This window comes from Phoca vitulina, unplaced genomic scaffold (assembly GCF_004348235.1).
Source record: "Phoca vitulina isolate PV1807 unplaced genomic scaffold, GSC_HSeal_1.0 scaffold41, whole genome shotgun sequence".
Lineage (NCBI taxonomy): Eukaryota > Metazoa > Chordata > Mammalia > Carnivora > Phocidae > Phoca > Phoca vitulina.
Genome location: NW_022589744.1, coordinates 11073381 through 11089205, shown reverse-complemented (window position 1 = coordinate 11089205; position 15825 = coordinate 11073381). Strand labels below are relative to the sequence as shown.

At 47.4% G+C, this 15825-nt stretch overlaps 1 protein-coding gene across 1 annotated transcript; it reads right to left on the bottom strand.

The window, feature by feature from the left end:
- Nucleotides 1-372: 372 nt before the first annotated feature.
- On the bottom strand, nucleotides 373-15700 carry KCTD2 (potassium channel tetramerization domain containing 2). The gene is made up of 6 exons (XM_032429750.1): nucleotides 15290-15700; nucleotides 13602-13710; nucleotides 11707-11798; nucleotides 6384-6479; nucleotides 3976-4101; nucleotides 373-3216 (listed from the first exon to the last, which is right to left on the bottom strand). Exons 1-6 carry the CDS (start codon nucleotides 15626-15628, stop codon nucleotides 3187-3189), a joined length of 792 nt encoding a protein of 263 aa, XP_032285641.1. The 5' UTR covers nucleotides 15629-15700; the 3' UTR covers nucleotides 373-3186.
- Between the last annotated feature and the right edge of the window lie 125 nt (nucleotides 15701-15825).

The following is a 15825-nucleotide window of genomic DNA, read 5'->3' as shown; positions in this document are numbered from 1 at the left end:
ACCCTGCCTGGTGCCTTCAGTGACCGATACTTAGCTTGCTGGTTACTTGTCTCACCTCACATTCATTCCTCATTCTCTACCATGCAGAAAAAATGGGCACCTAGCCACTTAATCTTCCAGGAAGACTTCTTTTCCCTTAAAAATGGTCTCATACTCTTCCCCTTCCCAACTCTCTGGTGGGTAGCCCATCTGTCCGCACCTGTTTCTCGCCTCTCTCCTGGTCCTGAGGAGAAGGCCCAACACCCCCTCAGGCAGCTTCAGCAGCAGGAGAAATGAGGACTTTATAAGAGGCCCTGGCAGGAAAGGTACAGTGAAGTTCATCTCCTGAGAAGAGTTTGAGAATCATCAGTAGTGATGGGAAACCAAGGTGAGTCAGAGGTTTGTTTCATGTCTTTATTGACAAAAGAAGGTCACAGCATTTCAGACTTTATTCAAATACACAAACAGTAACAAACGGCCCCCACAAGTGACAGGCATGGTCCCTAACCTCTGGGTCAAAGGCCATGCTGGAGGGTGTGGGTGTCCTCTGGGCCTCCCCTCCCCCCCAGCATCTCTGTCCCTTCCTCCCCTACACCTCGCCGACACCCCTGAGATCAGTTAAGACTGCAGAAACGAAGTCGCTCTAGAGGAGGTTGGGCCGTGCCTCACTGCCAAGGAGAAAGCAGGTTCTGAGGGAAAGACAGAAGCGCCCTATTGTGGCGTTTCCTAGAAGAGGCCAGGCTGCTTCATGAGCTGGGCCTGCATGGCCCGTGGCCTCGGGCCTGAGCACAGAATGAAGAAGGAAGACCCTTCCCACCTGGCAGCACTGGGCAGCTGGAGAGAACGTGGGTCACTGGCCATGTGACACCCCCAAACCGATGGCAAGACCTCTCTCCGAAGTCATCAGCCAGACTCTCTCAGGGGGAGAAGGCTTTCAGGAAAAAATACTGACTCGGTTCATAAAGGGCTGGGGTGAGTACTTTTCCAGAAACCTTAGGAAATGAATCATCCTCAGATTCAGGAGCACTGAACTGGCATTGGGCTGCCATGAGGAAGGAATCCTCACGAAAGCCAGCCCTCTAGGAGAGCAGAAATGTCACCTCTGTTTGTTCCTCTGCTGAGTAAGGGGCTCAGCAGCCTTTCTACGGGATCCACTGTGGGACTCTGAAAAGAGAAATGAGTAACCATGTGTTTCTGAGGGGCTCGCTCTCTTCTGCCCTCTGGTCCACCTTGCTTCACTCCTTTGTGCAGGCTGGGGAGCACAGCCGTCACCAGGCATGCCCTGGGGAAGCAAATCTGATTGGGCTCCAGGCCCCAAATGAGGCTGCTTTCCCTCCTTTGAGTCAAATGTTACTTTTTGAATTGGCCAAAGAGCACCTCTTCCAAAGTCCTCTGTCTTATTCTGGTCAGAGCAGCTTTTCCTTGACACTCTCAAATCTTTTTATTTTTTCTGAAAGATGATAGGATGATACCTGTGGCTTTTTTGAAAGGTGACTGCTTTTCCGTAGGGAGAAGTTCCTGTAACATTTTACAGCTGTAGAAATCGTGGGCACAGGCCAGAGGTCTGAGGTGCCGACGTCCACGTGCACGCTCACGTATCAGCAGACACCCCTGCGCACACATTTCTATCCTGCCCTACACACAGGTAAGGTCAAAGCGAGAATCCTGAAGAAGAGTTACGCCATCTGCACATGGGCAGGTCACAAGCGCAAAAGACATTTAGCAGAGCCCGTAAGTCATTTCCAAAAATTACAGCCCCAGACCCACGTAGGAAGCAGGTGAGCTGTGGAGCAGACACTCCGCTGTGGAGGAAGCCCGGAGTGACTGGCACGAAGTGGCTGTACAGCCGGAGGGTCCCATGGCACCTTCCCCTCCTCTGGGCCATCTGCCACACTAGGAAAGTCATCTAGGGAAAAATAAGGATTCTCCGGCCCTTTGCATTCGATGACTACTCACCAAGACTCAAAAGCTCAGAGAGAAGATCCAGCTACAAACTCCGTGATCCCAGCCCAAAGGAGGGCTTTACTCCCCTCCTTGGTCAAACAAGTATTTGATTCTCCATGACATGGCACTCTGAAGAAGGAAGTGATGCTAAGGGGTGGCGTCCTCGGACTGCCCAGCAAACACATACACTCTACCGGGGATGGTGTGGGGTCACTGACACACCTGTCAGGCAAGTTTGTCAAGGTTAGAAACCGAGAAGAGACACAAATAAATACTGAATGTTCAGTCAAGGCATTTCCAAGAGACAGTCACAAAAATAACACTTTTGGATACTACAACATAACACATTTGGCAACTTTCAAAGAAATGCTGTCCCCACCCCAAGCCATCAGAGGATCCCAAGTCCCTTTCATCTTCGGTCCAGTTTAAAAAGTCAGAGAAGGAAGATGGACCAGCGGAGGGTGAGTGAAGGCTACAGACCGACTACCCGAAGCTCCCGTCTGTCTGTGTGACGGAGTGCAGGACGCCACCTGCCCCAGACCTCCTCTTGGGGACAAAGTAAGCTACTGGAGGTAAATGAGGCAAGGATGAACATGGTAGCAGCTGAGTGCCCCAAACCCAGAGCGGCGATCCCCAACCCCCACACACAACCAAGGACACCCCATCATCCCCTTCCTCAAAGAGGTTTTGTTCACGGGAATGTGGAGGTACTCTGGCAACTCTATCCTTAATCCAAAACCTCAATTCAATTTGACAAACTGAAGCCACGATCCTTGGCATCTGCTGCATTAGTTTGGGGTGCAGAGGAGGGGAAAGATAGTGTTACAAAGCAGCTGCCAACGTCCAAAGTGGCACTCAGGTGAAAATATGGCACAGCTCAGGGACGATCCTCTTTCATTTGCTCCAGCTTCCCTGAAGTACGGGCATGTACAAGGAGCTAAGCCTTCCTCTTCCCTTCCCCCAGATGTCCATAAGGGCTCCAACTGGGAACCCAGCCCAGCTGCGTTATAAAGATTTGTCACAACACTGGCTAAGAAAACAAAAGCAGGTTTCTGAAAAGGTATTCTGCAGCCGGGAGCCGTATCTGTCTTCAGGTTCCTGTGGGTGGGGGCAGGGGTTCCTTTGGTTTTGACCAGAACACTTCTCCACTGGGGGGCCAGGCTCAGCTTTGCTTTGCAGTAGCTCGGTTACTGTACAGGAGCAAGATTTAACTTCACGAGGTGCTCTGCCGGGTTGCTCTCCTGTTGGTTAAGGATCTGGAATTTACATCCGAGATCCTCTCTCCTGAAGAATCTGCAAGTGAAAGATCGGGGAGAGGGCTGAGGCTTAGACTTTGCAGCAGACTTCCTTTTAGGCTGAGGCTGTTAAGCAGACTGCTGAGGGAAAAGGGACCCATGGCTGCTTTCCGCTGGACCCTCGTGAGCAGCACAACAATCCTTGTTAAACCAAGAGGCCAGGCAGGGCTGCAGCCCCTACCTCCCCTGAAGAACTTCAGTTGTAAAAGACTCTTGCTGAACACCGTGGGGCCCCAAGATTACGTGCTGTTGACGCTAAAGGAAATGGTTCAGACACACCATGTGCTGCTGACTTAGGAGTGCAGGTGTGCGCGTATGAGCCTGTGAGAGAACAGTGTACAGTTTTCCAGTAACTTAAGGTGAGGAGGTCACAAAGGTAACCAAATACCTTTTCTCTTGAGGCAGGCGAAAAAAAAAAGAGAACAGTTTCAAGGAATAAACACAAAATATTTTCCAATTTTGAGTTTCAGAATTCTCACGTTGTAGTAATTAGAGGCAATAAGATTTTTTCATTGATTTGACAGAGGGTATGTAAGTCTACCCTATTTCAGTACCCGTTTCCTAACTAAGAACCCTCAGTCTCTGCTCCATAAATCCTGATTCAAATTATAACAAAGACCAAAATGAAGGCAAAATGCAAAGCTTGCTTCAGAAGGAAAGGGAAGAAACCTCAAGCAACGAACGGTTCAGACAAAGCCCCTTGAGGGGCCGGAAACAAACGAGTCAGAGACAAAATTCTGGTGACGCAATTTCTTACCTTTGCCTTTTCACTGGGCTCTATGACAATGCCATTGGTAGAATTATTTAGTTCTCTGGAGACAACACAGAGGAATTCTGCCTGATCCTCATTTCCATAGTTATAGGAAGATCCAATGCTGATTAGCTGACAGAACAAGAATATGGTGAACATTCACCTTAAGGTACCAAAGTGCTACACAAATCCAACCCTCCTCCTGACTGAACTGTGTAGTTTTGCTTCTCGTGGATGATGACTGTCCGGGACTATCAAGACCCCAGGGGACATCTGGATCTCAGTTACTCACCAGGGCATCCTCAACAAACTTTCCCCAGAGAAGGAAAGTATGGGCTCTGCCACTGTCTCCCCACCCAACCACTTGAAACAATCTCAAAGGCAGCAACCAGGATTAACATGATCATACTTCTTCTAGCAAACATCGAGGTGAATGAGAATGTTTCTGTGAATGAGAATGGACACTTGTTTCAGCCAAACACCTACACAGAGCTGGCTCATATTTAGGCAGAAGTCCTAGACCGGGGACTGGTACTCAGAAGGCTCTGGAAAGCACTGAATCACTGAAGAGTTACCATAAGCCACATGTTGCTGGAACTTTTAACCTTTTTAGCGAATTGAATTCAGGACTCAATTCTAAATAGGAAATACACATGCACAGGGAAAAATGGAGCCAAAGAGTAAGTCATCCGGGAAAGCATGTAGGGCCTCAAGTCAGAAGAACATGACTGGGGGTGCCTGGGTGGCTCAGTCATTAAGCATCTGGCTTCGGCTCAGGTCATGATCCCAGGGTCCTGGGATTGAGCCCAGGATTGGGCTCCCCGCTCCGCAAGAAGCCTGTTCTCCCTCTCCCACTCCCCCTGCTTGTGTTCCCTCTCTCGCTATGTCTCTGTCAAAAAAAATAAATAAAATATTTCAAAAAAAAAAAAAAAGAAGAAGAAGAAGAACATGACTGACTTGCCCTATGAATGGGCTTTGGGCCCCTCTGCCTCCCTGTGCCTTAACTTCCTCATCCATATAACAGAGTTAGTACAAACATGCCTCACCTGCCCCCAGAACATTAACAAGATGAGAAAAAGATTCAAAATTATTCACTGGTTTCATAAAGAATACTTAAAAGGGCCCCTGGGTGGCTCAGTCGGTTAAGCGTCTGCCTTTGGCTCAGGTCATGATCCCAAAGTCCCTGGATCAAGTCCTGCATCGGGCTCCCTGCTCAGTGGGGAGTCCGCTTCTCTCTCTGCCCCTCACCCCACTCTCATGCTCAATCTCTCTCAAATTAAAAAAAAAAATCTTTAAAAAAAATACTTAAAATTTTTTTTTTATAGTATTCTTTGCTTAAGACTTATACCAGGGAGAGGTGTCTGGCTGGCTCAGTAGGAGAAGCATGTGACTCTTGATTTCAGGGTCATGAGTTCGAGCCCCATGTTGGGCATAGAGATTACTTAAAAATAAAATCTTTGAAAAACAAAAAAAGGACATATCAGGGGAAATACTTGTGGAGTGGAAGTATGGCAACATTTTGCAGCCCCCACCTGACTAGGAGCTAGGCCGACATACATAGGCAGAATGGATTCAGCAGTGCAGGAGAATGTGAGGAATGATCCCGTGTTGGCTCTGAGGCCGAGACACCTGTATGTTCGATCTATAACACAATGCTCTTAACAGGAAGCACAGCCGCTATTTGAGAAGGCGAGTTTATGGTGACCATTCAACTGACTCTTCAACTCTGCACAAAAATTGGCATGATCCACACAAAACTCTAACAATTCATTCTGTGCGTGCCCAGCCTCCCTGTGGCAAACACAATAGATGAGCTGAACAATTCTGCCATCTAATGGAAGAAAACAGTACAATTCTGACTGTGTGGCTTTGTTTAGATACTTCCGCCACGGCACAGAGCTGAAGGAGCAGAAATGCACAGACTGATGGGAAACGGCCAGGCCACACTTCTCACCACGCCTGACTCCTTTCACATTACACCTGTTCATGCTTTTCTGGATGGATTACATATATATTCGGAATGATAGCATTCTCACCCTGGGGGAAGGAAAGGAAGGGCTGTTGCTGAATCCTAGCCCCCTTCAGGTACTTATTCTAGAATGTGTCAACTGAGCACTTTTGAAAGGAATCCCTCTGAGGGAGGGAAAAACCCCAGAGAGGCACTTTCAAGCCTAAGCAAGCTGGCTGGCTCCCTCTGGGCACAATCAAATTGAAACTTGGATGTGAAGTCGGGAGACATGATACTATTTGGAATTCTCCCCAACTCATCCTGTATGACTGAGCAAATAATCCACACCAAGTGGCTCTTTCCCACGTTTCTGAACAGGTTCCCACCTGGCCCTACGAACCCCCTGGGTTATGAGCTGCCTATGGGTGGCGATGGTTTGAGGCGCCTGGCCTCCTGGGAAACATACCTGTTCGAATTTCCAACCATCAGACATAGTGGAGACCATCTGTGTAAGCTCCTCCTCCTGGCACTGCAGGACTCTGTACACGTGCTTCACAGGGCCCTGTGACAACCAATAGACTTTGAAGAACAATCTCAAGGACACAACAGTTTGCAGCTGCCCTGGTGCGGCTCTTCCCAAAAACGAACACCGAAAAGGAGTTTGCTTGGACATTTTTTCTGCACAGCCACACACTAGCCCCTCTGACAAGGAGCAATGTCATTTTTCAATAAAAACTTATCCAAGGAAAGAAAGGAAAAAAAAGGCCCAAGGCTATGAATTAGTGGGTAAAATAATTCTGAAGTTCAGAGAAATGAATTACGTGCTTAGATTTCATCTATTTTCCAAAGTAGAAAATAGAATAAAATCACTTTGGACAAGAAAGTCACATCATCTTCTTAAGTGGTTCATATCTGACATACATGCTGAAAATGTGGACCATATTTTGGTTTATTCAGAGTGAAACCTTATTATGGGAATAATATATTAAATAGGAATCCCACAATATACCAATGTTCAAACCACTTTTACCCTCTGCTGATGGTAGCTGAGAGTGAAAGTGTTTGAGTGTTAAATGGTAGCACTCCCATTACAAAAGTGTATACTAAAAAATAAGTATTTGGTCTTTGTTCCTGGTTCCTAGCACAGAGCTCCTAAAACCCTTGCAATTTCTTGAGGGATAAAAATGTCTTTTTTGTGCTAATGACTGGTCCCCAGAAAGACCAAGCACCTTAGAAGGTTAGAACATCCAGTCCTACTTGCTGACCTTGGACATCAGTGGGAGGGAGAGGGGCTGAAGACTGAATTCGATCACCAACGGCCAATGATTTAATTAGTTGTACTTACATAATGAAACATCCTTAAAAACCCCTCAACACTGGGGTTCAGGGAGCTTCCAAATTGGCAAACATAATCAGGGGCCGGGCAAGCGGTACATCCCAACTGCACAGGCACAAAGACTCCTGTGCTCAGACCCCACCCCATGTCTCTCTCCATCTGGCTGTTCCTTGTCTCCTAGAGATAAACTTTAATAGTAAGTAGAGCATTTTCCTGGGTTCTAGGAGTTGTTATAGTAAATTACTGAACCCAAAGGGGGATGTCATGGGAACCCTTCAATTTGTAGCCACGATGGACAGAAGTGCAAGTTGCCTGGGGACCTGGGACGTGGCACTGGCATCTGAAGTGTGGGACTGAGCCCTGAAACCTGTAGAAATAGTTACTATGTATTAGTTAGTGTCAGGATAGGATAAGCTGTTGGACACCCAGTTGGTGTCGGAGATTCAGACAGAAGTAATTTTTTTTAAACATTTTTTATTTTTTATTGTTTTTTAAATTATTTTAAAATTTTTAAAAATTTATTTGACAGAGAGACAGCAAGAGAGGGAACACAAGCAGAGGGGGGGTGGGAGAGGGAGAAGCACGCTTCCCGCCGAGCAGGGAGCCTGATGCGGGGCTCGATCCTAGGACCCTGGGATCATGACCCGAGCCAAAGGCAGATAATTAACGACTGAGCCACCCAGGCGCCCCCAGACAGAAGTCATCTGCTAGCCCACTCAACTCTGGAAAAGAAGTTAGAACCAGAAGCAAAAAGGCTGAATGCCCCAAAGTTGCAGCACTAAGGCCCCTACACTTTATCCACAGGAGAACCCCTCACATTTAGGACTTGGCCCGTGAGACTTAGAAGCCAAAGTCAGGGGGCACCTGGGTGGCTCACTCAGTTAAGCATCTGCCTTCGGCTCAGGTCATGATCTCAGGGTTCTGGGATCGAGCCCTGTGTCAGGTTCTCTGCTCAGTGGGGAGTCGGCTTCTCCCTCTCACTCTCCCTCTGTTCTGTCTCTCTCTCTCTCTCAAATCAATCAATCAATCTTTATTTTTTTTAATAGATTTTATTTATTTATTTGGCAGAGAGAGAGACAGCAAGAGAGGGAACACAAGCAGAGGGAGTGAGAGAGGGAGAAGCAGGCTTCCCCCTGAGCAGGGAGCCCGATGCGGGGCTCGATCCCAGGACCTTGGGATCATGACCTAAGCCAAAGGCAGATGCTCCAGGACTGAGCCACCCAGGCGCCCCAATTGATCAATCTTTAAAAAAAAAACAACCCAAAGTCAGGTGAGGGCAAGGGTTGCTGCAGGGAGTCACGCTCACCAGATGAAAGCTCTTGTTCACAGAAGGACAATTAGAGGCCCACAGGAAGACGCAGCGTTTGTCAGTCTTGGACCATTCGGTGTTGGGTCCGACAGGGGCACATCCACTGCCCGTCCCAAAGGACATGAGGCATTTGTTAGAGCCCAAACAGCACAAACAGCAACGGAAGCTCAGAACAATGATGTTCCATCATGCAGAGATTGGTTATATTCACATGATTTTAAGAAAATATGGACTGTTTCCTTAAGAAAAATGGATATTTGGCTTTCGTACTTTTTCAAAAGGATGACTGGGCTTCAGTTATCTGGAAAATTCGTTTTGGAAGAACTCACTACTGGGGAAACACTGGCTCAACAAAAGCAGCTCTGGATTACGGAGTGCTACAAGCCCAGAGTGTTATCCCCTCCTGCTCCTGTCTTCTGTGGGACACTGGTGTCAGCGCAGGGTCTTGCCCTAGTCAGGCGGCGCTTGTCGGGATGGAGGCCGCGCCAGGGCTCGGGCCGGTCTGCCAACAACGCTGTGCTCTTTCTTCCACGTTCTCCCCTTCCAGACCGAATGCAACTATTGTTACACGAGTACCAAGAGAAACATTCCCTCCACATAAAATATAGAACAAATCTCGGGAAGATTTCAATGATCTCTAATCACATATTTTGGAAATAAAACTCAGAGTATCATGAAAGATCTATGATACTGGCGACAACTGTCAAAGCCCCAGGTATTTAAGATGTATGTATTACTTCTTTTTAATTTTTCTCTTCAAAAGTAAACCACAGGTGTTCTCTAATGCACTAAGATTAATGACCTAACAAAAAATATTATCAGAGACAGCAAAGTAGTAGAGTGGTGGCAGCCACCAGGAGAGTTGAGAAGTCACTAAAAAGTAGGGTGGGACACCCACATCTTGGGCTTTGCCTGAATCCCTGTCATGTGTGTCTCCTTGAAATATAGACCAGTTATGGGCGCCTGGTTAGTCGGGGCGTGCGGCTCTTAATCTTGGGGTTGTAAGTTCCCGCCCCATGTTGGGTATAGAAATTATTTATTTATTTATTTATTTGACAGAGAGAGAGATAGCGAGAGCAGGAACACAAGAAGGGGGAGCGAGAGAGGGAGAAGCAGGCTTCCTGCGGAGCAGGGAGCCTGATGTGGGGCTCGATCCCAGGACTCCAGGATCATGACCTGAGCTGAAGGCAGACGCTTAACAACTGAGCCACCCAGGCGCCCCTGAGATTATTTAAAATCTTAAAGAAAAAAAAATAGGCAAGTTAAAGGAGATAACGTGTTTGAAGGGACAGCCACAAAAATACAAACGGCCAATTTCGCCTTAGAGCGGTCTGTGACACATATAAAAGAGGGTGTTTTTGAACAACCTCAAAACCACTGCCCAGAGTTTCACTAAATAAAAAGGACAGATGGAAAGATCAGTTAGCATCAAAAAGGCCTCGACATCCCTAGAACAAAAAAGCTTCCAACTGGGTCTACATCCACAAGCCTTCAGAACCTAGAGGACTAATTAACTTAATCGCTGCTTAATCGCTGTCATCAAACAGATCTTACAATGCCCTCAAGGACTGAGCTAATGGCAAAGAACTGAGAACATTCAGGGTTGAATGGCTTCAAATTACATAATTCACGGTACCATCACAACCGACACTAAGCAATCAAAAGTTTTTTTGGAATGTGGATAATTGAGGCTAAAGCTAGGTTTTCAGAAAGTCCAGCTACTAAGTATCTACAACAGAGAAAGATGCCACGTACCTATAATCCGAGATGGCAACAAGATTGTTGCCACCAGACTGTAGTTCGTACGGTAAATGGCAAACCAACTATAAATTCATTTTGAACATTAAAAAGAAGGCCAGAAGGAAGAAAACTAAATAAGCTCTTCTTTCCACCTTCGCAAACTACTACAGATAAAGTGAATAAGTCATTTTTTATCATAGGTGTCAGTTATCCAACCAGATAAACTCCATTTGGAGCCAGAAAACTTGGATATATGAAGTCTAACATAGAAAGGAACTATTTTTTACTTTTTGTTTTGTTTTGACTTTTGAAAAGAAACATATTGCCTTCTGAATCACAGAAAAATTCGACATTGCAATAGATTGGATCTCAGGAAAGCATCCATCACCAGGAGCTGATGGGATAAGAGGCAAGTCAGGCTACAAGACAGATGGTCACAGTGGAGTCCAATGCTGCCCTCTGTCACTGCAGTTGTACCTTCTTAAAATAGAGCCTATACAGGAAAGGGAACGTCTGTTTCCCTGCTAGACTTCAGGCTTCTAGAGGGCACAGACCCTCTCCTAGGAGGCAGAGAATCTCAAGGGCCTAAAGGATGCCACTGTGGCCACTTATGACATGTGATGGGTGATGTGATGTGAAATAAGCTCTGTGTGCCCTATTGCCTTCTCAAACTAGGTGGCAAATTGTGTGTTTTGTTGTTGTTTTTACTCTATCTACTGAGTTAATATAAAAACCCAGACTTCATAATAAACAGAGAAGCTTGAGATTGTTTCCTCAGAAGCATGATTCCCAAGCAGCTCCTAAAGTCTAGGCCATGAGACTGGTTTCACATGGCTATCAGGAGCTGAATGGGATGTGATCACACTTTAAAAAAGGCTGGTCCTAACAGTGGCCAACAGGTGTAAGCAAGAGCTCGCTGGGCCTTTACGTGGAGGGGGACAGATACTCTGTCTGCAAGAACAAGGTTCCAGACCTAAAGTGTGGTGGGCTCCTCCTGCTACCAAATGGTGAGCAGCCACAACCTCTCCTTCTTTTAAAGGGACAGGAGGGCTGTTTTGTTTTGTTATGTGTTCTTCTGTTTCCTTGTTCTGCACAAGTCCGGCGGCGAATGTGCTGTCTGCCTGGTGGATGGACCGTATTCCACACAGACCTCCAGCTTTAAGGAGAGAGGTAGCTCTTGCCTGACAGCACATCATCCCTTTCAAATCCCACCCAGACACAGCGACAAAGAGCCACTGAGACCTTTTCCCTTTAAGAGTTCAAAACCCGTGGGGTACCTGGCTGGCTCAGTCGGTGGACCTTGTGACTCTTGATCTTAGGGTCGTGAGTTCCAGCCCCATGCTGGGTGAAGAGATTAAAAATAAAATCTTATTAAAAAAAAAAAAAGAGTTCAAAGCCCGTTACCTGAGAAGTTCTGTTCTCATTGTCTCGTATCCGTTCCTTTACCAGCCGCACAAGAGATGCAATGTTGTAAAACTCCGCTTCTTCCAGAACACCTAGGACAAGGACCAAACTGTAGTTAGAGATGTGTGTACATTCCCCAGAAAACAGCAATAGGCTGAAGTTTCCATGCTTGCTAAGAACTGAATTTTTCAAATGGAAGCCTAGTCTCTCTCCTTCAGCCTGGTAAACACTTCTTTGCTGTTTAAGGTGTACCCATTTCCTTCTCTCCAAAGTGAGTGAGTCAAGCTCTGGGTCTGCTCTGTTCACTCTGTTTCACCCCTGCAGTTTCCCACTTGGCACCTTCCCCGACTCTCCCTGCCCTGCCCATTAGCTGTAGGACACCTTTTCCCATATGTCCCTTACTTCCTGGAACTGGTCATATTGGAGAACTCCTGAGCTTGCAATGCTTACCCAGTTTGTCCTAAAAATGACCAGGGGTGGGTGTGTATAAATTTATGTGGACCAGATTTAATAGGATGCTTATTATTTGAACGACATAAAAGGCAATTACTGAAAGAATGCTGTGCTAAATAAAATCAAAGGCCTTGGACAGGACAACTAAGTGGGATGTGTGATCTGGTATCAGACAAAAACACTTGCTATAAAAAAAGTTATTGGAACAGCTGATAAAATTGGAATATAAGCTGCAGATAGAAATATTTATCAATACTAAATTTCCTGAACTCGATAACTATACTGTACCCTTGTTCTTGGGAAATACACTGAAGTATTAAGGGGTGAATCTGTAATTTAGTCTCAAATAGTTCAGAAGTAAAAACTGGTGGGGAAGGAAGGACAGGAGGGGAGAGAGAGAACAGATGATAACACAAGTATGACAAAAAAATGTTAAAAATTGGTGAATCCGGGAGTTCTCTGTGCTATTCTTGCCCTTTTCTCTGAGTTTGAAAATAGTTTCAAAATAGAAAACAATTTTTTTAAAGACTTCAGAAAAGATGCTGAAGCTTTCTCTTTTCAAGAAACAAGATTATCCGTGAGGTAGTAATTATTGAAGCTGGATGGTGGGTGCATGGAATTTATTGTACTATTCCCCTTATTTTTGTATGCATTTGAAATGTTAAAAAAAGAAAGAGAGTGAGCATGCGAGTCCTCTTTTTACTGGTTGAAACAGATGTGTTTCGCGGCCACTTCATTAACTAGCACAGCCATTACAGCTTTCTTACTCAGAGCTAAAGCTTCCAGGTCAGGGTGCCCTGGATTTAGGGACAGGCCCCAATCTTCAACTGAATGCCTTTGGTGAGACCACACCAAGCCTTTAGAAAGATGTCTAGACCCACTTATAGTCCAGATGCCCTACAAACCAAAAACACGAGGCAACCGATGATACACCTAACAATGGACTGGAGAATGAATTAGGTCAGCTGCAAAAATTTACAAGGAAGCATGAGACCAGTCTTAAAAGAAATGAGGCCAAGCCTTTATTATTTTTTATAGCTGCAAGTTCAAACTAAAATTGAAAATATAAATAATTAATGTCAGAGATGTGATGCTTCGGGCTACGGACATTCACTGCTCGCAAGCACAGAAGTAAAAGTAAAAAGGGATCCTGACGATTCTGCAGGTTTGGAGAATGCTCCTGAAGCTATCTGCAAACTGCAAAACTGAGCTACCTATTTTCCTTCTCATTCAGGAGGCTGAACAGAGCCCAGTGGGGACCCCTTAGGCAAGACTTCCTCAGGTAAGACTAGGTAACAAGAGACTCCCTGCTCACTTTCATAAACCTTTACTACACCTGCACATGAACTTGATGAAAATCTCAAAAAAAATTTCAAATCTGTGAAACAGCTTTAAAGATATGGCCCGAATTTTGAAAATGCCAGTTCAAACATTGTTCTTACCTTCTTCTGCCAACTCCTTTGTAATGATGAGTTTCCCATGGCGGAGGTAGTTTAGGATAGGACCAAAGTAGGTGGGGTCTCTGTCAATCAGATAGGCCCCTGTCTCGTCCTGCCAACCAAACACAAAGGTATCACTCTGGAGCTTTCAGACTAAGTCCAGGCAGGGTTTCAGTCTCTCTGTCACAATTCATTAGTGAGAGGGCAAGTTTTGCTAGCCGTTGCTTATCATAAACTACAGGCAAGAAGGCTAGCTTTATGTATCTTGTACTCTGAGATTGTTTCAGGTGGGGTGTTACAATGTCTAGTCACGTCATCCAGGCATTTACTTGAACTTTAAAATCTTTACCTGGACACAATTACCCCCATTCTTCTATGGGATATCTGTTATAAAGAAAAGGGAAGAAAACGCCACAGTTTGATTATTTAAATCTCTGCTTGAGATGGACATTCTGACTTCTCTACTGCCCCCAAATCACATTCCTAATTCTAAGAAAACCTCTGTGTAGTTGGCAATACTCCTGAGCTCAAGGCCAACATCAGCGGGAGTCTGCATCGCCAGCTGTAACTCACACACCCCAGTTCTGTGCCCAGAGGAAGCTTGGCACTGCCAGGACTTGGCGCTGAGCAGCTTTAATCCTACTCATCTTTACAGTAAAAGGAACAAGAAGAAACTGGCTTCTATTGCAATAGGAGAGATTTAGGGTAGATAAAAATAATTCCTTTATAAGGAAAGGTTTTGGAATTTCTTTAAAGTTACGGCAGGACAGGTTTCCATCGATCTGAGATTAGAGGAGAGGTAGATGGTGAATAACTAAAATCAGCCTATCTTTACCCAAACCCAACTCTGTTTCTATTTCAATATAACTGGCTGAGTGCTATATAGAATAGAAGGTGGTGTAAGCTATGGTCAACGCCTTTAAGCTGGCAACTAAATGATGAATGTGTGAAGTTAATAAACAACACTTCAAACTGGAAATGGGTTAGAAGTGTCTCGTCATCTCTCAACTTCTGGTTAGCAGCCATGCCCCTTGCTCAACAGCATTCTTCAGTTTTCATTTTCCGATGGCCTTAACCAGTCGGCTTAGGTTTGCACTGGCAACTGGTAATCTCTTTCCAAGGTATGTATCTGAGCTCCAATACGGTAACACGGTGACTGTTACCAGATACGAGCTCAGGGCCCAGGACCACAGGACAGAAGTGCGGTATCGTGAGAAGCACTTCCTGCAGCTGTCAGACCCAGGCTTTCACCCAACTTGGCAGAGGGGTCCCGAGAGGAAGTCTGAGAAAGCTACAAAGATGCCTTCGCTCACCCTGACCCAGTTCTGGACGCATCTGGCACAGGCAGTGAGGGGCTGACGAGGAGCCAGGGGGAAACTCATGCACATCTGAGGGGCGGGTATGAGAGGTGTAGAGAGGAATACGGAGAAGGGGTGTGGAGTGGGTTCTTGTGGGTGCGGGTGGGCACTGTGTGGGGAACGAGTCGCTGAGAGCGAAGGGCGGGGTCAGAGAGAAAGCGACTGAGGATGGGGGAGAACAGCCCCCAGGGCCAGCCTGGCGGGGGAGGGATGGGGAGGGGGCTCCAGCCCGAAAAGCCCGCCTGTGAGGAGCGTGTCGCAGGAATCTGGGGACGAGCTAGGAGGCACGAAGGGGGTGCGATGGCCGGGAGCGCGCCCGAGGGCGGGGCGCACCTTGTCCGAGTCCAGCTCCGGGTCCTCCTGGCAGCAGAGGCGACACAGGAAAGACTTGGGCTCCCGGCCTAGGGTCTGTCTGGTGGTCACGAAGTAGGTGCCGCCCACGTTCAGCCGGACCCAGCGGGCCGCACCGCCGCCCCCTGCCCGCTCGGGCGGTCCGGGACCCGGTTCCAGCGGCGGCGCAATAGCGGCGGGCGGGCGGCCGTGCCCGCGGGGCGTGGGCCCGGCGGGGCGAGGGCTGGGGGGCCCGCGGCCCGGGCCGCCCCCGTCGCTCAGCCCGCTCCCGCCACCCCCTCCCAGCCCCGCCATCGCCGGGTCCAGCTGCAGCTCCGCCATCTTGGGCCGCCACCGCCGCCGCTGCCCGCGCGCCGCCGGGCCGGCCCATCTCTCGGCAGGGAGAGCCGGGCCGGCCCATCGGCGGGGGTGGGGCTGGGGGAGAGGGACGCGAGCGCCCCCAACCAGCGCCCGGGGACCCGTGAGGGGGAGGTGCTGCGCCCGCCCTCAGGGGCGGGACTTCCGGAACCAGCCTCCAT